The sequence below is a fragment of the Pelobates fuscus genome, chromosome 2 (assembly GCF_036172605.1).
Source record: "Pelobates fuscus isolate aPelFus1 chromosome 2, aPelFus1.pri, whole genome shotgun sequence".
Taxonomy (NCBI): Eukaryota; Metazoa; Chordata; class Amphibia; order Anura; family Pelobatidae; genus Pelobates; species Pelobates fuscus.
The window spans coordinates 320,528,265-320,552,067 of record NC_086318.1 but is presented as its reverse complement, the minus strand read 5'-3'; the positions used below and the strand labels follow the sequence as shown (position 1 = coordinate 320,552,067).

At 39.8% G+C, this 23,803-nt stretch overlaps 1 protein-coding gene across 1 annotated transcript in view; it reads right to left on the bottom strand.

The window, feature by feature from the left end:
- Window positions 1-6,914: 6,914 nt before the first annotated feature.
- ATG5 (autophagy related 5) overlaps window positions 6,915-23,803 on the bottom strand; it is a 224,947-nt gene continuing 208,058 nt past the window's right edge. Inside the window, exon 8 of the mRNA XM_063441308.1 lies at window positions 6,915-7,960. Within this exon, the coding sequence (XP_063297378.1) occupies window positions 7,824-7,960 (137 nt within the window). The 3' untranslated portion in view covers window positions 6,915-7,823. The remainder of the gene's footprint in view (window positions 7,961-23,803) is intronic.

Here is a 23,803-nt window from a genome sequence, read left to right as displayed (position 1 = left end):
TCAGACCAAAAATAAATTTAAAAAAAAAGCAATACATCAATATATATATATATATATACACACACATAAAAAGCAATACATCAATATATATATCTATATAGATATATATACACACAAAAAGCAATATATCGTTTTATTGCTTTTTGTTCTTCCTCCTCTTTTTCTCTATATTAAAGAAACAATCCAGAGCACTTTTGCTTGTACATCGAAAGTATTTTACATAAAGCGTGGATTTCAACAGAAATTGGCACTTTTATAAATTAACCTTATTACATCCCACAGCTATCACCAGTTCTGAGCTCAGTACAGCTAACCTTAAGACGCAGCAATTGCCCAGAACACACACCTTGCAAATACTTCTCATTGAGCTGCATTGTGAAGTCTGTGATTGGAGAGCCACAGAATGTCTGGACTGGAGAAGAAGGGTAGGGCTTGAGCAAGCGGTTTTAAGATAAACCCTCAATGAAAATATGCAAAATAAATACATGCATGTTTTAATTGGTGGAATACCTACTAAACAATTATTAGTAATCCCAAACATGGGAACCCTTCATTTGCATCTTTAAGAGTAAGACATGCCCAATTGAATTTAGGTTACCTTGGACGGCTATCTTGTTTAGAACATTTCAGTACCATTAAAAAAAATCGTGTTTGTAAGCAATGTGCTTGAGGTCATTGTCCTGCTGAAGGCAGGAGTACCATGCATTTAGTTTTTGAAGGTTGTTTAGATCTGAGCAGATGATTCTATACAGCGCACAAGTCATCCTGGGTCTAACATCAACTGTAACATCATTAACAAACTGTGACAATATTAGAAAGAAAAAAAAGTTCCAGAAATCTAAATGCATTGTGAGGTTTTATAACTTCCATTTCTTAATCTCGATAAAGTCTACAAAAGGAGCCTGATGCAGTTTTTTTTGTTTTTTTTACCGCAGTTATTGGCAACTCTAGTCCAAGTTTTTTTTTTTTTTAAACCTATTACCACATGATTGCATTATTATTATTGCATTTCATTTATTAAAAGCACTATAAATTAGTTGCGGATCAACCTAATTATAAACTATCAACTTATTTTGCACCACTGAGAAATTGGTGTAAGAAGACATACAAGTAAATTCCACAGGGTAAATCTAAAAAGATGGTAAGAGCCCTGCCCAAAAGCTTAACATCTAAAAAATAAAGATTTACTTTCATTTTCTACCTTGCTGTGCTCCGCGCTGCCACCAGTCCTTTCTAGCTGAGATCATCAATCATGATGATCTCAACCAATCCTATGCTTTACAATGGGATTGTTTCACCAAATCAAATGACCACTTTATTGAGATGAAGTGGTCTGGGTGCATTAGGTGTCCCCACAAAAGATTTCCATATGTCAAAAGACTTAATGTTAATAAGAACATGCTGCTTGAAGTAATAGTTTCTGTCCTACAGAAGTTTCATGGGACAAGTGTCTTGCATATGGACTGAGACAATGTAGGCTTAGCTTGTAAAAAAAAAAAAAAAAAAAAGTTTGTGGTATGATTCTAATAATTATTGCAACATGAAATACTTTTTTTTTTTATTCATGGCTATTCTTATCCAGATTTTGAAAGCCAAACAGCTAAACATTATACTTCTAAGAATATGCACATTATTCATTTGGCCGGTGCTGTTGTGCCATTTTCTTAATCTTTTACATCCACCCAAAAACAATAATAACATTTGGTGTTAAATTAGATTTAGGCATATATAATTAACGAACCACCATAAAATGTTAATTGTTTTTAAACACATTATCTATACGCTGAGCCCAAGCATGTATCAAATAGAGATTGAAATTACAGATGTACTCTATACTCACCACAATGTTGGTGGTCAAAATATAGATCATTGTGATGCATTCCAGCCTTAAAGTATTCTGAGTTGCAGCTTTGAGACAGCTGTGGATCTACGTTTTGTATTAAGCATTGCAGAGAGCCATATGCACTTAAATACATGAAACGCAAAAATTCAACATCAGCTTTTTACATTTTTTTTTTTATTAATCTAGTTGATCAACCCTTATAGCTAATATTTATTTTGCAATATATATCTAAAACCAGCTTGCAAAATCTCTCCTGCAGCCTTTGCAATCTCTCCCCTTTTTCCCAAACTCAGACTTTCAGTAAATGACCAAAGGCTTCTCATTGGAGGAGCTCTCATCTTGAGCGATACAAAAAACTGACCCTATGGACGCATGCACTCCTAGGCTCACTGTGACTTGGGGGAGACGACAGGCGCACTCTAGCATAGCAAGCCTTTCACTTCCCGTGACTTTAGTTGACAGCCAAGGAGGTAGTACTACAATTCTTTATAAAAACACCCATTTCAAACCGTAATCTACACATTTATATTAAAGGGACACTCCGCACACAGAGAGCAAGCTGATGTGCTTTATGTAAGTGAAGTGTCCCTAGTGTCAGTATAAAATAAATCATGTAAATATATAAATGCTACTCTTTCCCTGCACAAAGTGTGACATTATTTACTGTTCAGTATACTTTGCTGTCTTATTAAAGGGATACTATCGTGCTAGCAATACAAAGTTGTATTCCTAGCACTATAGCTCCCTCTGCACCTCCTCCCCACACTGTAAAGGTAAAAAAGAAACCTTACTGTACTTACACGGTTCCAGCGCTAATGCCCCTTGTCGCTGGGTCGGTGCTCCCCCTTATTGCTGCAATGCTTTCCTATGGGGATTTTACTGAAGTTGGATGCCTTTATGCAGAGCGTGAGGTTGTCCAGCGGCAGTTAGGTGATTAAAAGTCACTTAGCAAGCAGGAAGTGCCTATAGTGGCTGTCTGATTGACAGCCACCATAGGCAGTCTTAACCCTACAATGTAATGATTGCAGTTCCTTAGTGACACTGCAGTTAGACCACTTCAATGAGATGAAGTGGGTTAGGTGCCTAATGCCTCGTTTCCACTGAGCGGATCGGTTCGGGTCGGTACAGTTTGGAAGGTTTCGAATGGACCAGCCCATTCTGGTGAGCGTTTACACTGCAAGTCAGACCTTTCAGGGCCATGCGGGGTTTAGAAAAAATGCTCTTCCTGTTCACCTATCAATGGATTGTATAGTAGCTCCGCCCTAACCGAACCGTTCCATTTCCTATGGCCCTACATCTGAAGCAGGACCCTGAATGGATCGGTACGGTTCGCTTGTATGGACTATTTTCATAATGGAAACACCCAAAATAGCGAACCGTACCGAACCGATCCGCTCAGTGGAAACAAAGCATAAATGTCCCTTTAACACAGAAATGTTCTTCAAACTTAACCTATGGACACACCATAAGACCAAATCCATGATAAGCTTCCTAGTACCAAATACTACCTGCATACCATATAAAGATAGTGGAACTTATATTTTACAAACCTTCCAATATTGATAGTAAAAATTGCAAAGAAGGGGGATCTTGAATGCAATAAAAATTATAACAATTAAAAAGCTTCACCCATTTCATGTAAACTAGATGCTTCCTCACCAGCCATTCCATTAAATCCCTATTTAAAAAAGGAGAATTAATCAGGGTATCAGTCGTAATAATGTGTTCAATTCCTGTTTCTTGGTGCTGTGGATAGGCTAAAAAATGCTTTTGAACGTATTTAAAGACCATGATTGTTGACTGGCTCAAATAAATTAACCAGCTACTTATGTTAAATTACTGATGCAGGGTATTAACACATCAAACAAATCATACAGATGCACTTTTAGAAAACAGATAATATAAGAACTATTAAAAAAAAGAAAATAATTATTTTTGATTTTATCTATTAATGGAACAGGTGTAGGTGATAAAACATGTTACATAGTTACATAGTTAGATAGCTGAAAAGAGACTTGCGTCCATCAAGTTCAGCCTTCCTCACACCTGTTTTTTGCTTTTGATCCAAAAGAGAAAAAATAAAAAAATAAAAAAAAAAACCCAGTTTGAAGCACAATTTTGCAACAAGCTAGGACAAAAAATTCCTTATTGACCCCAGAATGGCAGTCAGATTTATCCTTGAATCAAGCAGTTATTACCCTACATTGAAAGATTATATCCTTGAATATTCTGTCTTTGCAAGTATGCATCTAGTAGCTGTTTGAACATCTGTATGGACTCTGATAAAACCACTTCTTCAGGCAGAGAATTCCACATCCTGATTGTTCTTACAGTAAAAAAACCTTTCCTTTGCCTTAGACGAAATCTTCTTTCTTCCAGTCTAAACGCATGGCCTCGTGTCCTATGTAAAGTCCGGTTTGTGAATAGATTTCCACACAATGGTTTGTATTGGCCCCGAATATATTTGTATAATGTTATCATATCCCCTCTCAGGCGACGTTTTTCTAAACTAAATAGGTTTAAATTTGTTAACCTTTCTTCATAGCTGATATGTTCCATTCCTTTTATTAATTTTGTAGCCCGCCTCTGCACTTTTTCTAGTGCCATGATATCCTTCTTTAGAACATTGTACTGATGATGCTTTAGTGCCATAAGTAGTTCCCTCCCATGTGCAAGTCTCCAAAATATTATATTTAGAAGGCTTGGAAGCGTGACTTTAATCCACCTGGATAAGAGAACTAGGACTTTAACTTCTGGGCTCCCCAAGCATCATGCGTTCAATGTGCAGAGCTGTTCAAGGCTTGAGATGAGATGAAGTGATCCGGGTGACTATTGTGTCCATTTAATTAATGTTTTTGCCTCTATAAATGGGTGGTTGTTTGGGGCCCCATTGTGCCTATGAGTAAGCACCCAGTGATCTGACACACATAGGTCTCCATCATACAGCTGTAAATGTTGTATATAAAGATATTTCATGTTAATGTAGTTCCAGGTGAAATCACATTGATCAGGAGGAGAATGTTCGATGTTGCTCTTTGACAGCAGCTCAATGCTCTTAAAGAACTTCCATATACCTTATTGTCAGGTTTAGCTGTGGTGTGTAAGCATTGTCGTCACTGCATGATCTTCAGGATGAACTGGGATTTCAAGAGGTAAACACAAATGCTATAATGTAAATCGCTTTATACTTATATTATCATAAGTATTGGTACCAATATTTTTAGTGTGCTAGAATTTTTACACTTAGAAACATAATAAAGTAAATTTGACCTGATGGTTTCTATGTTAAAAGCTTTTCTACTTTCTAGTTTTTTTTTATTTACTAAAGGTTAGAAAATTCCTACATTTTGCAAATAGGTTCCTTACAACTGTTTAGGAAATATACATCCATGTTTTATTTTATCTTATTACTGTCCTGTTAAGAACTGAGATAATTTCCCCGATCTAATTAGAACATTTTGATTTATTTTTACAAATAAAGAATTTGTGGTGATCATTAGTTCAGCATAAAGCCTGTACTCAACGTGCCAAAGCTATTGAGCTAATTAGTAGCATCACTGTCCTCATCCATCTAACTGTGAGGCATTATAAGCAGTGTTTACATTAAATGGTACCAGACCTTCGTAACAAACTGTCAGCTTTGAGATTACACACTCACCTCTCTTCTAAATTAGAGTCCAGAAGGATTAGAAGCAAATGGCTGCAGAAAAGATATATAACCGACTAATGGCAGGACACTTCACTGCAATTTTGCATATCGTAATATACTCTTATTTAAAAAACTCAGTGTACTGTCATAGAGCAGAGTTAGAAAAGGCAATTTGTACACTGTGCTGCAAAGTGATGGATGTTGAGCAATATTGTTAAAGGACCACTATAGTGCAAGGAAAACATACTAGTTTTCCTGGCTCTATAGGGTCTCTAGGTCCCCCCCACCCTCAGGGCCCCCCTCCCGCCGGGCTCTAGGGGGTGGAAGGGGTTAAATTTACCTCTCTTTCCAGCGCCGGGCAGGGGCTCTCCTCCTCCTCATTGGCTGAATGCGCATGTGCGGCATGAGCCTCGTGCGCATTCACCCAGTCCATAGGAAAGGATTCTCAATGCTTTCCTATGGACACAAGCGTCTTCTCACTGTAAAAATTACAGCCACTAGAGGCTGGATTAACCCTATTATAAACATAGCAGTTTCTCTGAAACTGCTATGTTTATAGAAGAAATGGTTAATCCTAGCTGGACCTGGCACCCAGACCACTTCATTATGTACTTATCCAACTCCAGCGCCGATGTCCCTCGGTGCTGGGTCGTTGCTCCACCTCCTTCGACGTGGAGGAGCGGCGAGTGCGTTAGCCCCCCCCCCCATAGCAAAGCAATTAATCAATGCTTTGCTATGGGGATTTCACAGACGCTGGATGTTCTCATGCAGAGCTTAACAACGTCCAGCGACAGTTAGGCGACCTAGAGTCCGGTAAACACCCGGAAGCGATTCTAGTTGGTGTCTGGTAGATAGCAACTGGAGGCTGTGTTAGTGCTGCAATGTAAACATGCCTTCCTCACAAAAGGATTACATTATAAAGCAGTTTATTGCAAAGATACATATGTAGCCCGTTTAACTTTCTATGAAAAAATTATCGGAGTTTCTTCTTTGGAAAATGCATGGGAAAGAATAAAAGCCGTCTCTCATACATAACAAATGCAACACATAAGTTTGACACTTGTAAATGTGTACTAGGCTGGGTCATGGTAACCACTTCCAGTTCACTAGAATTGAGTCACCTAAAGTTGATGACCCACATTTTGAAATCAGTGTTACACAGAACTGAGAATTCTTTTTAATATGATGTCATTTAGCAATGTAAAGGGACGCAGTTTGTGGCTCATATAGTTTACTATTAAGAATGATAGTTAACAGTCAGAAATAAATGTGTGTGGTCATCAACAGACTGCCCTGCAATACTTCCCAACCATCTATCTGTTGTTAACCATACTATATGTATATATATTTGACGGTGTGCACTATAATGATATAAGGAAGCCTAAAAGGAAAGAATAAAGAACACAATTTAGAGCTGTACAGTTATTTAATTAGGCAGGTTTTACTAGCTGATTTAAGTACAAGATAACTTTCAAAGGGAAAAGTTTCCAAATTTCCAAAGATTGAGGGAAGTTATTATAAAAAATAGATGTTCTCATAATTGCAGAGATCAAATGTATTGTCTGCAGATGGACACGAATCCTTTAGATTAATCTTCTGGGAAGGTTACTTTCAATGAATGGCCTGTTCTTTTAGAAATATGTAGACAGTCAACAGTCATATTTTCCTGTCACTATACTATTGTTTCTTTCGAGATAAAACCTATGTTAAGGACATTTATGCAAAGCTGATCCCTCAAATAGACTGCCTAAAATAACACTTAATTTCTCTAGTGGCATGGCAAATTCAATTAGTCAGACTGAGTTAAAAGTGTCCATCGCTGCTTTGCTTAACTTTCCATATAAGAGACGGTGTATTGTAAACAAAAACCCAGTTATCACTTAACAGCGTTACAAAGTATATTGGTGGAAGCATCGAGGCACTCTGCTGTGCCATTTTCAATGTTTAATATTTTGTAAAGTTAAACCGATATTTTCTCCCCTGCCCTTCCATTTTAATTATTGTTCAGTTTCCGTCTTAAGAAAGGAAAAATAAAGTGAAATTTGTTTTTTTCGCACATCTGCTAGTGCAAACTAGGAACTGAGAGGCACATATTGTCACTGATTCTCCAGGTATGAATGTGTTTGCAGGTGGCTTTCAGAGGACATCCTGGGTACCCTCAGGCTCATGTGGTGACAGAAAAGTGAAAGGGACGTACTCCCATGGCAATCAAGTCTTCTTGTTCTTTGGATCGTAAAGCTTCCAAACAAGACACAAAGTTAGGCTTTGTCATCATCCTTTTTAAATGCAGCCCAAGAATCACTGTCTTTCACTTAGAGCATCACAATATGTTCAGTCTGTGGGTTGAGGAATGATACTTATATGTAGAAAGTTGTCCGGGTAGCTGAGATGCTCACTGAGCCACTGTAATGGTGTCTCCATCAATGGTTCTATGCCATGAATCACCACTTGATACTTCTTCTCACCATCTAGTTACAAACAAAAGAAAAAGCTTTAGTTGAATTGGGCGAGCTGCAATTTAAAGTCACACACTTAAAAATCAAACATTTCCTTTAATTTGCTTTAAATTGATATTGTGCATTTGCTCTAAGGCTACCAGCATCCATTCACTCTAGACAACGGACCTCAAACTCTCTGCCCCGCCTCCCCCGATGTTGTTGGCTTATAACTCCCAGAATCCTCTGAATGGGGCAGACTTTAAGATGCCTGGTCTGGGCTATAAAGGTCTCAACACATGAGTTCAAGACACATGAAAACTGAAATACTGTCAATCTGACTGGTACATACTAAAATAATATTTCTATGCCAGAAAAACAAGAAAAAATATGGTTAAAGGGAAATTCAAAACACCATAACCAACTACAACTTATAGTATTGTGGCTATATTCTAAGGAGTCCTAGGGTTCAGTCTCTTCAGATTTTGTCAAATCATTTTTGAGTGGTTTTACAAAGGACAGGGTCTTCCTGGGGCCCTAAGCTCACCCCTACTGCAGTTGCCAAACGAATACGTAATTTTAATTTCTATTTGTAAATCACATCAGGACAACAATAGGGCAGTGAGAACTAGTTAGGACACCACCATGGATGGGAGATAAGGGGAAAATAGAGAGGTATAGGGTTTTAAAGGAAAGGGCGGAGAGAAGAGTGAATGGATAGCAAAAGAGAAAAATTAAGTTGGAAGATGTAGTAAATGGAAAGCAAAAGTAATTAAAGTAAATTTGAAAAGAAAAATGATTGCGGAAACAAGAGTTTGAAACAGTGGTACAAGTTGTAAAGAGAGCACGATGAGAGAAAGAGCTGGTTGTGTGGAGGGAGGGATGGATAGATGATAGAGTGAAACAATAGTGCAAATGTCGGATGAGCTAAGGAGAAAGGAAGATAAAAAAGGATTATGGCGGAACTATAATGGGAAAGAGGTTAAGAACCAAGACACTAAGAAAGGGACAAAAATGAAGACGATGGACAAGTGGAAAATAAACGTAATATGGGGCAAATGGATATTTATGTACCACGGTCTCTCAAAATCTTCCAGCACTTGTCAGTGTGTAGATTTAAAATACATACCAGATTTTACTTCTTGCTGTTAAAAAAAACCCAACCACTATTATCGGCACAAGACAGTTCTTTAAAGCAAGGGTTTTAGGCAGTGCTTTATAATTAGGTCTTGTACAGGGACTTCTAAGGCAGGGAAGCAACAGTATTCTATGCAGGTATATGATCAGGCAGGATATTTAAAAACATAGATACTGGTGTCAGTGGGAGACTTAAAGGACCACTCTAGGCACCCAGACCACTTCAGCTTAATGAAGTGGTCTGGGGGTGCCAGGTCCCTCTAGGATTAACCCCCATTTTTTTTTATAAACATAGCAGTTTCAGAGAAACTTCTATGTTTATAAATGGGTTAATCCAGCCTCCAAATCCTCTAGTGGCTGTCTCACTAACAGCCGCTAGAGGCGCTTGCGTGATTCTCACTGTGAAAATCACAGTGAGAGCACGCAAGCGTCCATAGGAAAGCATTGTAAATGCTTTCCTATGAGACTGGCTGAATGCGCACGCAGCTCTTGCTGCGCATGCGCATTCAGCCAAAAGGGAGGATCAGAGGCGGAGGAGAGCTCCCCGCCCGGCGCTGGAGTAAAGGTAAGTTTTAACCCCTTCCTCACCATCCAGCCTGGCGGGAGGGGGTCCCTGAGGGTGGGGCACCCTCAGGGCACTATAGTGCCAGGAAAACGAGTATGTTTCGCTGGCACTATAGTGGTCCTTAACTCTTTAATCACTATAAAGGCTAGATTAATGCGTTAGTGATCAATTAAGTATAGTGTTATGAATATATTATTTGAGAGTCAGAATCTGCTATAACTTCTTCACAGACTAATCTATATCAACAAATGATTTAAATTAAATATATTTAACCCCTTAAGGACCGAGGACGGTTCAGGACCGTCATCGGCATTTTTGCATTGCCGACCGGTGACGGTCCTGAACCGTCCTAACGGTCTTAGTTACTTACCCGATCGCCGTCGTTCCCCCGGCGGCGCTCCCGATGTGGGGAGACTGTCTGCAGCCCAGCCAGTCTCCCCATGGCGGATTTGGACCCCTGGGGCCATGTGATCGCTCAACAGAGCGACCACATGGTCACAATAGGTGTCCATGTGTCTGCCTGCAGGGGGACTGTCTGTGCTTACAGGCAGTCTCCCTTCTAGTGTAAAATTCAAAGAAAAAAAATAAAGTTAATGTTAATAAAAAAAAAATAATTATATATGTGTATATATATATGATATATAGACATATATTATAACTATATAATATATGTCTATATATCATATAATGTCATGCTAAGTGTATTTTTATATTAATATGTACATATATTAATATAAAAATACACTTTATTACACACGTATATATATCATATATATATAATAACTATATATATATTATTATAAAATACAAATAATAAGTAATTTAAATTAAATTAAAAAATGTAAAAATAATAAAAATTTAAAAAATTTTATATATCTATATGAAATTTTATTCTAACTGTATTTTGATATTAATATATATATATATATATATATATATATATTTATATCAAAATAACTGTATTTTGATATTAATATATATATATATATATTTATATCAAAATACACTTAGAATGAAATTGTATATATATATCTATGTATATATAAATAAATAAAAAGAACACAAAATATATATATGTCCATATACAAAATTACATAAATAATTATATAAATATACATGTAGACTTCAAATATATAAATATGCATATATATTTAAATTCTACGTGTGTATTTATGTAATGTTTTTACATAATTAAGTAATTTTATTGATTGCAATTTGAGGGACCTGCCTGCAAACCCAGGTCGAAAGTCCAGAGAATTTAATTTGCTAGCACTGTATTTTACCCTGTAACGTTCTACGACACCCTAAAACCTGTTCATGGGGGGTACTGTTTTACTCGGGAGACTTTGCTGAATACAAATATTAGTGATTCAAAACAGTAAAACATATCACAGCGATGATATTGTCAGTGAAAGTGACTTTTTTTTGCATTTTTCACACACAAACAGCACTTTTACTGATGATATAATTGTTGTGATACATTTTACAGTTTTGAAACACTAATATTTGTGTTCAGCAAAGTCTCCTGAGTATAACAGTACCCCCCATGTACAGGTTTTATAGCGTTTTTGAAAGTTACAGGGTCAAATATTTTTACATTGAAAATGGCCAGGTTGGTTACGTTGCCTTTGAGAGCGTATGGTAGCCCAGGAATGAGAATTACCCCCATGATGGCATACCATTTGCAAAAGAAGACAACCCAAGGTATTGCAAATGGGGTATGTCCAGTCTTTTTTTTACTAACCACTTAGTCACAAACACTGGCCAAAATTAGCGTTCAAATTTAGTTTTTTACTTTTTTCACACACAAACAAATATGAACGCTAACTTTGGCCAGTGTTTGCGACTAAGTGGCTACTAAAAAAGTCTGGACATACCCCGTATTGAATACCCTGGGTTGTCTACTTTAAAAAAAATATGTGTGGTGTTATTCAGAGATTTATGACAGATAATAATGTTACAATGTCACTATTGATACATTTTAAAAATGTATGTTTTGAAACCGCAATATCCTACTTGTACTTATAGCCCTATAACATGCAAAAAAAATAGCAAAAAGCATGTAAACACTGGGTATTTTTAAACTCCGGACAATATTTTGAATCTATTTAGCAGTTTTTTTTTTATTCGCTTTTGTAGATGAGTAAAAGATTTTTCACATAAAAGTCAAAAAACATGTATTTCTTTAAATTTTTCATCATATTTTTTAAATTAAATTACATGAGATTATATAAATAATGGTATGTAAAGAAAGCCCCTTTTGTCCTGAAAAAAACAATATATAATTTGTATAGGAACAGTAAATGAGAGAACGGAAAATTACAGCTAAACACAAACACCACAAAAGTGTAAAAAGATGCCTGGTCGCAAATGTACAACATCGCAAAAACAGTCCGGACCTTAAGGGGTTAAATAAAACATGCTTGTTACCATGTGGAAGCACACTGATTCAATTAGATTTGGTTCTAAACAATATATATATATATAACCTTTATTTATTCTTCAGATTATCATCATGTTTTTAATAGTGCAAAGTAATTGCTTGCATTAATGCTAATACAATTAATAAGATTCAAAGTACACAATAAATTCTAAAATCGTATCAATCTATCAACTATTTTATTAAATAAGAATAAATCAACAGTACTTTTTTTTTTGGGGGGGGGGGGGGGAGAAAGTTGTAGAGAAAGGAAAGCCTTATACAGCATTTGCTCTTGAATAGGTTTCTTTGGTCCTTTACGTATTCTAGCAATAGGCAGTAAAGGGTGAAAAGTAAAATGCATGCTTGTCTGACAATGCTAGCTACAAACCACAACAGATCTACAGATAATGCATTTTAAGTCGTTTAGACATATTTCTAACTGTGGTACACATGCTGTCTGCCCCATGGAATGTGAATTATACATTTTTTGGTAGTCTATTGCTTCGAGTCTTGTCCATTAAGGTTTTTACTATGAATGTTTAATTGGACAAAAAGCTGCAGCAAAAGTAACTTTTCCTCATTCTGAACGTGATTTATGAAGTTAGTGTATACTGTGCAAGGGATGTCTCCTTCAGAAAAGCATTCCATGTAGTCTTGATACCGGAGAAACTGACGGAAGCCAAGCACAGAGAGATGGACACAGGTTTCTTCAGGAAGGAAGAGATTCTTTATTGGATCACCGATCGGGACTCAGAGGGACTAGCGTCACCAAAATACAGCAAAGTCTGAGTACTGAATACATAGAGTACATTCCTTATATAGCACTGTAGCTCCTCCCACAATTAACTACACCCACACATACCCTTAACCTATTTAATGAATAGAGTCTAAACTCATCCATCCGGTCTAACCACGTGGCTCATCTGATACAAAGGAGAGGGACGCGTAATTCCAGTTCTTACATTCCTGCACCTGGTCAGTACAGTGATGACAGTATCTTAGCTACGTGTAATTAACCAACTGATACTACAAACACATATACATACATATGCCTTGTGGCAATCTTAGCCTGCTAAACTTGTATTTTACTGGAATTACATCACATTCCCCCCTTTGATGCCTCTGATATTTCACAATTACTTGAGGCATCACTTAACCTTGGTTTGCATATACCTCAGGTTACCATGAACCAGACCAGACTTATCTTATGATGTGAATCTTCAACATTCATCTTCTTGCATTGGTTCTCCCTGATCTAGAGCCTTATACTTATATATCGCCATTATCTGTGCAGCAGCCTTCCTCTCTGCTATACTTCCTATCAGGCTTTGCACAGACCTAACTACTAAGGGTATAAGACACGGTAGGAGTAGACACAACAGTAAAATCAGTAGGACTCCACCTACCACTGCCTTAAGCCCTCCAAACCACTCATACCAGCTACCAAACCAACTACTTGGATTGTACCCTTTCCATACCTGAGTAGGCACATGCGCTAGTTTAACCATATGGCTAGTAAGCTCAGCTATTGCTTGCCCTTCGTCATCTATTTGAAGACAGCAATTACTTAGGTTAAACTTCCCACATACACCTCCCTCTACTGCCAAAAGGTAATCCAAGGCTAATCTATTTTGGTACACTGCTGTCCTCATCCTGGTGTTATGCTTCGCTAGAAGATTGAGCGCTTGTGATGTCTCATTTGTGATAATCTCAACCACCGCCTGTAATCTTATAATACGGTTGAGCATATAAATAGGGGTTCTATAACCAAAGGTACCATCCTCAGCCCACGTGGCTGGCCCATAATAATCTATAATACGCTGGGGAGGCCATTCATTATCTTCCCAGGCGCCTATCTCTATGGGTCCCCTTTTCTTCCTATGATTCACATCATACACTTTAACACCTAAAGTCTCACCTGTTTCAATCGGTAACAAGAAGAAGGATGGTTTGAGCATACCCAACACACATGCCCCTTCCCAGTCCTGTGGCAACTCCGAATAGGCTTTCTTACCACAGATCCAGTACAAATTTGCTGGGGCTCTCCAAGTAGATGTGATGGATAGATCAAACCACACATCCTTTAAATTGGCATATCTAGCAAACGGGTTAGATGGTTGTGAGACATTTGAAGCCGACCACCAAGTTGTATTTTTAGTATCATCATCATAAGCTTTTTGCCCTAGACAAGTTAATTCTCCTACAGAAGTATTATACATCATTCCTTTCCTTGCTATGCAAACATAACCTATGATGGAGGTCTTTAATCTCCACTCAGATTTACCTCTAACACTCATATGATAATCGGCTTGTGTAGATATTAATTGGTCAACTGCCTCAGAACCGGACATTACCTCCTTTGCTTCCCAAGGCCATTGGTCTCCCATGTTAGTACCTCCACACACATAGCAGTTGGTAACATTAAGACTACCGGCAATACTTTCAGCTAAATCGATGAACAGGTTTTTAGCATTATGGGGGATCTTATTATCTATACTCATCTCTTCGTAAAAGGAATGGTATACTTGATGAGTCTGGGAGGATACCGTATCAGTCTCTATTCCTATAAACAATAATGTCCCAGGATCTAAACCCGTCCCGTATATCTGAAACCCAAATAAATTTCCATACTTATCTAGGAACTTGTCGGGGTTATTAATAAGTATATGGACTGGGTTGCATTCCATAGACTTACAATAAGGGCTAGTCGGCAACTTAGTCACTATCATGTCTTTATCTACTGTCTGTCCCCAAGTCGCCCACCCCACACAAGACCAATATGGGCAAAAGTTATAATCTCTATTTGGGCATCTAGGACTTACATATTTATTTTTGCTACTGGGACAAATATATTTATCGTTAGACCCATACGTCCTCTCCCATCTAAGATCCCCACATACATTCCACGGCTTTCTACCACTCGATATCGCTTTACACGCATCAAATAGCAGAACACCCGAAGAATGTACGGATTCTAACACCGTTTTATTAATTAGGGTCCCCTGAGGATCTCCATTCCTGAGAGTCAACCAGATTGTACGAGGTTGATACTCCGGACTGAAGCACTTAGGTTCTCCTACTCCTAAATGGCACACACTATAATCTATATTTAAGTATCTACATCTCGATACATCTCCTTTACACTCGTATTGTGAATGCCAAATTAGGGTTTGGGAAATATGGTTACCTGTTCTCGTAGTCTTAATGCATACCTCACAGCTAGGAGTGTCGGTACCTCTACCTTCCTGAATATAAAAACACATATAAATAAACACAATCAAAAGCACATCTTTCGCCGTCATCCTCAGTCTTCGTCCGTGCGATGGAACCTCAGCTTCCAGGATGTGAGGGCTGCAGGGAATGGAGTTCTGCTCGTCTTCACAGGTGTCCCTTCGAGACTTTCCTGGCTTATACACTATGTGATGGTAAGCGGACAGGCTTTATTATGGCCTTCTCACTCACACCTGTAACAATAAAATTTGTAATCCACAATAATTCCTCGTTACTCCGACTGAGTAGTGCGTTTTAACCGGATCTTGCAGGGATTCTCTGGATCTGCTGTAACTTGCCAAGAATCGACTGCTGCTGGTTTAACCCTGGAGTGATGTATCCACGGAGTCACTTCTGCTACTTTTATTGCGTATGAACTTATCCAGATAGGATTGGATGTTCTTCTTAGCCTTCTGCGGAATGTGATATTGTCTTAGGCTCACTGGATAAACCCCATGTTTCAGTTCAATTTTTATTGGTGGAATATTGCGGGCCAGTCCTGGTGGGTTGTTCTCTGCCCAAACTCCTGGTATGTTAAACAATGTCTCATCACTCCTAGGGTTTTGGCTAGTCAACACTGTATAAAGTCGCCACTCTTCTTCCTTTAGTACGGATAAAGTCATAATACCTGAAGGTCCATTAAACTTTAAGGATGTTGTTCCATCTGGTAGGAACGTAATCTGCGCTTGTAATTTGGATAGCATATCACGTCCCAGCAATTGGACTGGACATTCAGGCATATAAAGGAATTGGTGTTTTACTACGTGGCCTCCCAATGTACAGAGTCGACTTTTAAGAACCGGTCTTTCAGCACTTCTTCCAGTTGCTCCTATCACAGTAATAGTCCTTCCAGATGGAGGAGCAACTAGATTAGTCACCACTGAATGTTCAGCACCAGTGTCGATCATGAACGCACTCCTTTTCCCCCCTATTGATACATCGACCATAGGCTCCGCTCGACCAAGGGGGATGGAGCCCGGTCGGTATCAATAGTCCTCCATGACCGTGTCAGCCAATCCTACGAAGTCCCTACCTTCTCTATCGCGGGACCTTTGCGCTGCTGGAATATACCTGTCTTCCCTAACACTTCCTCTGTTCCCATTACTCCCTCTATAACCATTACTCCCTCCGGGGCCTCCTCTACCTCTCGCTCTACCTCTAAAGTTTCCGTAGCCTGCCCTGGGTTGGTCTCTCTCGTACTGCTCTCTTTGCGGACATTCGTTCCTCCAATGCCCTTCTTCCTTGCAATACGCGCATTGATCCCTACTCAAAGGCTCCCTACTCCATCTATTATTGCCTCTATCTGGGCCCCGTTTATCTACGCCTGCGATCGCTACCGCTAGCATATCAGCCTTTTTACGCATCTTGCGCTCCTCCTCTTTCTTGCTTTCTGTTTCCCTATTCATATACACCTTATTAGCTACCTCCATTAGTTGGGTGATTGACATACCTGCAAACCCTTCTAGCTTTTGTAGCTTGCGCTTAATATCTCCGTAAGCTTGGCTGACAAAGGCGGAGTTCACCATTCGGGAATTGTCTGCGTCTTCCGGATTAAAGGGGGTGTACAAGCGGTACGCCTCCAATAATCGGTCATAAAAGACACTGGGCGCTTCATCGCTTTTCTGGATCACCTCAACTGTCTTCGACATGTTAATGGCTTTCTTTCCTCCGGCTTTCATGCCAGCAATTATAGCGTCTCTATAGGCTCTGAGTTGAACCATATCAGCACCATTTACGTTCCAATCGGGATCAGTGTTGGGATAATGTGTTGCGGCCCATGCTGCTGGATTAGCTTGGTTCAAAGCACGGGCTCTATCCTCTAATGCTTTAATGGCTGCTTGATTTATTCTTGTCCTTTCCTCATTGTTAAATAAAGTCATTAGTAACTGCTGGCAATCAGCCCATGTCGGATTATGCGTCTGTACTATTGAGGTGAACAGATCAGTCATGGCTTGTGGTTTCTCAGTATACGAGGAATTATGGGTCTTCCAGTTTAAAAGGTCGGTAGTGGTGAAAGGGACATATACGAAGACAGGGTCAGCGTGTGCCATTTGACCTGCGGCATCGATATAAGCTGACCCGGGATTTAAGCGAAGAGGCATCTGATAGTGCTTTAATTGTTGGGCACCAGTCAACTGTCGGGTTTGGATGGGGCTACGTAGAGAGGCGTCAGTCATGGGTTCCGGTCGGGGAGAGATAGGGTATGGGGATGTGGGAGGTTGGTTTTGGGAAAAGGTAGTGAATAGAACACTTCGGGCCGAGCTAGATGAAGCTTGACCGGAAGTCTGAAGTGGCGCCAAATCAGGATATTCGTTTCTAATGGGGGTGGATTCTGGTTCCGGAAGGGGAGATTTAGTACGAGGGGGGGTGGATCCTGTACTGGAGGAGGAAGCGGAAGTGGATGAGGGTAATGAGGGGAGGGGTGCAGGACTTCCTGCGTTTGCGTCACTTCTTCTTAACGGAAAGTAAGGGGGCGGCAAAGGGATCTCGGACTCAGGGGGCGTGTCCAAAATGGGCCTAACACCAGCCCTAGTGGACGAACAAGTCCTAGCTACCATGAGGCGACACTGTTCCTCGTGGCATGTCCGGAGCCATTTTGGCGAGTCATTTACGGCCTGTCTCCAACAATCAATATAAGGAAACTGGCCGTAAAGTTCAGGCCTACCTGATACAGCCACGTGTAAGCGCTGTACCAGAGTTGGATCCAAACTGCCACGTGGCGGCCATGCCGCAACCAAAGTAGGCCACTCCCTAGTACACAAAGTGACCAAACGTACAGGGGACATCTTAACCCCAAAATCACAAACTTTGAATCCCTTTTTAAAATTCTTAACCATACATCCTAAGGGATCCGGAATCGTTGACTGCGACGCACCCATATTTAACAGTGGAACGTTGTCGACAACGATTACTATACACGCGTACTATTCAACAGTCACACCCGTTTCCTCTGGCAACAGCACCACGTGGTATGGTTACCAAGTGAAACGTACACCATAACAATAAACACTCAGGGAATTCCCGTACACACACAGCTGCTACACCAGTCACTATATAATCAATATTATGCCCTTTGGCGTAACTACACAGTCACCCACGCTATAATTCTCTATATACGAATTACCCGTCTATAACACACCCAGTAACATCGTCTTTTACAAATAGCGGTTACAGTACGGTTAGCATAGGTCAAAGCACAAGTTAAGGTCACAATACAATTATTAGTGGTTATGGTGTTAAAACATGCAATGGACGACAATGATTAGTACTTATTATACAATGTCAGTAAATATACAGGGTTATGGTACCGTGCACTATAATACAGCAACACACTATTAACACTCTCGCTAGACGGCTGAGCTCGCGCTATCTAACAAGATATACACTTTACTAAACAATCGTTAACACATTTACAATTCCCAACTAAACTATTGGCCAGTACCTTGAATGGACTACCTAAAACTATATACACCCGTTTTGGTTAGCCACACTGCCCAATCACCACATATACATAGCGAGCTAGAGAACCGAATTTACACAGGCGCCTCTTAGTCGCACTATACAACGAGCTAGAGATCCGAATTTACACAGGCGCCTCTTAGTCGTACTATCAAAAGTCTAGTGGGTTCCAAATTTACACGCCTTCCCACTTAGCCCAGATAGGATGAGAACTAGCGAACCGAATTTACACAGGCGCCGCTTAGTCTCCCGGTCCCTCCGACCTAGCGAACGTAATATACACCCTAGAACGCTAGTCTAGACAAGACACCGGTGTCCGGCTAGGGCTATCTTACACCAGGACCCCGCCTGACTAACCAAATCAAACGGTCTGACTAAAGAGCGTTCGATCGAGCGGTGCGCCTTCGCTCCTTCCCTCCGACAGAGGGGGCAGATACAGATTCAAAAACCCCTTTGGGCCTACCGCACAATCGGTATACCCCTAGCGGGTCCTGCCGTCTAAAACAGCAGTTATCTTACCTCCTCGTTCCTGAACCTGAGTTCACACTCATCGACGGGGACACCCCAGCACTTCTCACGTAGAGGCCGATGATCTCCTGGACAACAGACCAGTGGCGCCGAGACGAAGGGAGGTCCACGCAGAAGTTCAGGGGTGCAGCCGTAGAGAACGTGGGCAAAGATAGACCGTCTCACGCCTCTGCCTCTCAGCTACCGTTGAACGATGAGCTTCCCGGCCAATGCACCAAATGATACCGGAGAAACTGACGGAAGCCAAGCACAGAGAGATGGACACAGGTTTCTTCAGGAAGGAAGAGATTCTTTATTGGATCACCGATCGGGACTCAGAGGGACTAGCGTCACCAAAATACAGCAAAGTCTGAGTACTGAATACATAGAGTACATTCCTTATATAGCACTGTAGCTCCTCCCACAATTAACTACACCCACACATACCCTTAACCTATTTAATGAATAGAGTCTAAACTCATCCATCCGGTCTAACCACGTGGCTCATCTGATACAAAGGAGAGGGACGCGTAATTCCAGTTCTTACATTCCTGCACCTGGTCAGTACAGTGATGACAGTATCTTAGCTACGTGTAATTAACCAACTGATACTACAAACACATATACATACATATGCCTTGTGGCAATCTTAGCCTGCTAAACTTGTATTTTACTGGAATTACATCACAGTCTGAAGCTGAGTCATTCTGTCTGCCCACTCTGAAACCCTCCTGACCAAAAAACCCATCGTGTCTCCCCTCGTACTCGAGTTCTGTTGCTGACAATCTGGGGGATGAATAATTGAGAATGCATGAACACTATGAGTTCATAACCATATCTGATTTACAAACAGTTTTATGGCTGCAACTAATGGCCATCTGTAGTTCATGTTCACAAACATTGCAGAATGAAAAAAAATATAATTTTTGTATTTCAATCAATTCTACTAGAAAAGAAAAGGTTAGGTCAGATAATCTATTATCATCAATTGGGGACTACTTATGTTATAATGCCGTTCAATACTTGTATCTAATGTAAAAGGAATAAATAATACAATAAAAAAAAAGAAAGAAATTATAATAAAAATAGTAAAAAGGCAATACATAATGGTTATACTTAAAATAGTCACCATAAGAACTACAGCTTAATGTAGTTATTCAGATGACTATGGTATGTCCTTGCAGGCATTTATTTGCATGTAAACACTGCCTTTTCAGATGGCCACTAGAGGTGCTTCCTGGGTCAGTGCTGCACAATGTTCAGCGCTCTGCATGTAGACGCTGAGCATTTAATGCTGATTGGCCAGCTCAGCGTTTGGCTCCATCCCCCGCTCTGCATTGTTGGCTGGGATCATCAGAACTGATAATCTCAGCCAATCCAATGCTTTCCCAATTCAGATGTAGTCAGCCAAGGAGGCGGAGGCAGCACCAGCGGACTAGCGCGGCACTTGAATAAAGGCAATTTTCTTACCTTTTTAAGGGGGTTAAGGCCACCTAAATAGTATTTTTTACACTATAAGTCAGGAATACATGTTTGAATTCCTGAACCTATAGTGATCATTTAAGGCACAAAGAACTTCAAGCTATGATAGTGCTCTCTGGATACCACAAATGCCGAATCCGTCCTAATTAGTATAACAGCTCTGAGGAGAAGAGACCAAGCAGTGTGAATGGATGCCTGTGAACTCATAACAGTGAGGTATGAACTGAACTTCAGTTGCTTTTTCGGAGAAGAATGTGCCTTTACTGTTTTAACATATGCAGTATCTACTTATAGAAATCTTTCAAGGTTATATCATGGAAGTGTGAATTGTCAGTAAATTCTAAATATTAGACCAAAATATGATATAAATTATAAAAAAATTTAATCTAAAACAACACGTTTAAAAATTAAAAATTTGTAAATGAAAACATGGAGACAGGAACAAGAGAAAGGTGAAAGGGAAGAAAAGGTACAGAAATTGTGCATGATACTTAAGAGGAAGGGATAGAAAATGATTGGGTTAATGAATAAATCTCAAATAAGCAAGGTGTACGAATATTTTGTTATAAGACTGCAATAGAGTTAATGAATGAAAGTTTGCAAATTAGGAGAGGGCTTTAAATGGCAAAATAATATAATAAAAGGTAAAAGTTTAAAATGTTGTTTCTGCGCAGTGTCAACTAGTTACTACTTATTCTGTCTGCTTTTATTGACAGACATTCCCCAGTCCGGTTTTTACATTCCATATATAATTTGAAGAAGCAGGTGAAAAGAAAGTGTCAGTACTTGGCAGTATGAGAAGCACGGGCCCATATAAACTAAGGCTGTTATTCTACAAACTTCAAAGCAACAGTTAACCTTGCTGGCACCATGAGGAGCAAACAATGTACACTCTGTACTGAAATAACTGCATTCACCTGAATATCAATAACCCTTCAATGTGTTTCAGTGTGTTGTATTTTATGATTAGTATTTATTCCAATCACAGTGACCACTTCACTGTTTTGAAGTGGTCATGGTGCCTGGAGTCTGCATGTGCAGCAGTTTGCTATAGAAAGATGCACATAAAGAGTTTAACCCCTTTGCTCTCTGAGGTGTAACTATACCTGCTCCAGCGGCATTAGCCAGACCATGCTAATGTCCACTCTGGGATAATTTCTATGCGCACAATGTCGTTCATTGGCTGAGAGCGCACAGCTGATGCTCTCAGCCAATGAATGGCTGACAGGACCGGCATCGGATTTCTGCAGCACTGCCCACCTGCAGCTAACAGTTTGCTCCATTACTGGGGATTGGCGCCAGGGTACTCCTAGCATAATAACCACTATGTTCCAAGCTAAACTTTGGTCTTTATTTAAATGCATTAAACATAAATGTAAGACAATTAAACATATACAAATTATATTAACATCTGAACATCTTTAATTTTCTCTAAATCCCCAGGATTTGCAGCATCTGCAGTGGGCTCTGCCATTCATGAAGCCCCTCTTAGCTACTTTCTTTGAAATTCTTTATTTATTTCTCCACCCACATGTGGATAAGCAACAATATTGCAAGTCACCACAATACAACAAGATATCAGGTCGTACAGAAGAAAATACACCACACGTGAAAGGAGGCATTTTTAGAGAAGTAAAGAAAAAATGAGCTTTGCATTGTGTTCAGTCGTATACTTGTTGAGAGAACAATAATGAGCAAATAAAAGCAGTCGGCAGGTTCATAACTCAGTCATAAGATGGAATCTGTTCTATCATAGGGCCTATCTGTGACAGGTAGATGGCAGACAGGTAAGTTGCAGGCCTACTTTGTAAGAAGTACGGGGAACACAATTATGTGGCTGCAAATGTAGCGTGGCTCCTCAACTATGAGGATATAGAACTTGAATGATTTAGACTCCATTGATAGAAACAGGCACTGTATGCCTATATTGGGGGTTGTGCCCCTGAAATGCTATCTAGTGATCACTAAAGCAATAGTATAATAATATCTGAAAATCAGGAAAGGAAGAACAACATAAAGAAAAAAATTAAAGGGACACTATAGTCACCTGAACAACTTTAGCTTAATGAAGCAGTTTTGGTGTATAGCACATGCCCCTGCAGCCTCACTGCTCAATCCTCTGCCATTTAGGAGTTAAATCCCTTTGTTTATGAACCCTAGTCACACCTCCCTGCATGTGACTTAAACAGCCTTCCATAAACACTTCCTGTAAAGAGAGCCCTATTTAAGGCTTTCTTTATTGCAATTTCTGTTTAATTAAGATTTTCTTATCCCCTGCTATGTTAATAGCTTGCTAGACCCTGCAAGAGCCTCCTGTATGTGATTAAAGTTCAATTTAGAGATTGAGATACAATTATTTAAGGTAAATTACATCTGTTTGAAAGTGAAACCAGTTTTTTTTTTCATGCATGCTCTGTCAATCATAGCCAGGGGAGGTGTGTCTAGGGCTGCATAAACAGAAACAAAGTGATTTAACTCCCAAATGACAGTGAATTGAGCAGTGAAATTGCAGGGGAATGATCTATACACTAAAACTGCTTTATTTAGCTAAAGTAATTTAGGTGACTATAGTGTTCCTTTAAAAACTAAAAACAGAAACTTGCACTAGGCAAGGCTTAGAGGAGACATTACAAATGCTAGTGTACAACGACTCATGTGTTGGCCAGCTTAGCATAGCTCTTGCTCGCAGTATCCGGGTTCGCAGGATGGAACGGAGTGATGTTATCAATGTCCCAGATCGTAGTCGGGGTAGTGTGCTGCTCTATCACCGAGTTCACTGGAGGAAACAGGGGAAGCTCCAAGGTCGCGAGAAAAGTCACTGACTCTACGGGAGCAGTGAGACGCAGCTCCTTTCTGCTGTGCTGTATGCCGAGTTAAAGTTCCGGGCCCCATCTGTAGGGTATGGCTCCTTTTCGCAGCTGCTTGGTAAGTGGCCTTAGTAATTGTCGCCATTGAACAGTAGGGCGAGAAAAGTCCCCATAAAACGAGATGGTAAAGGTTTCAAAAGCGTAGTGTGGGGTATTCCGTGCCTCGG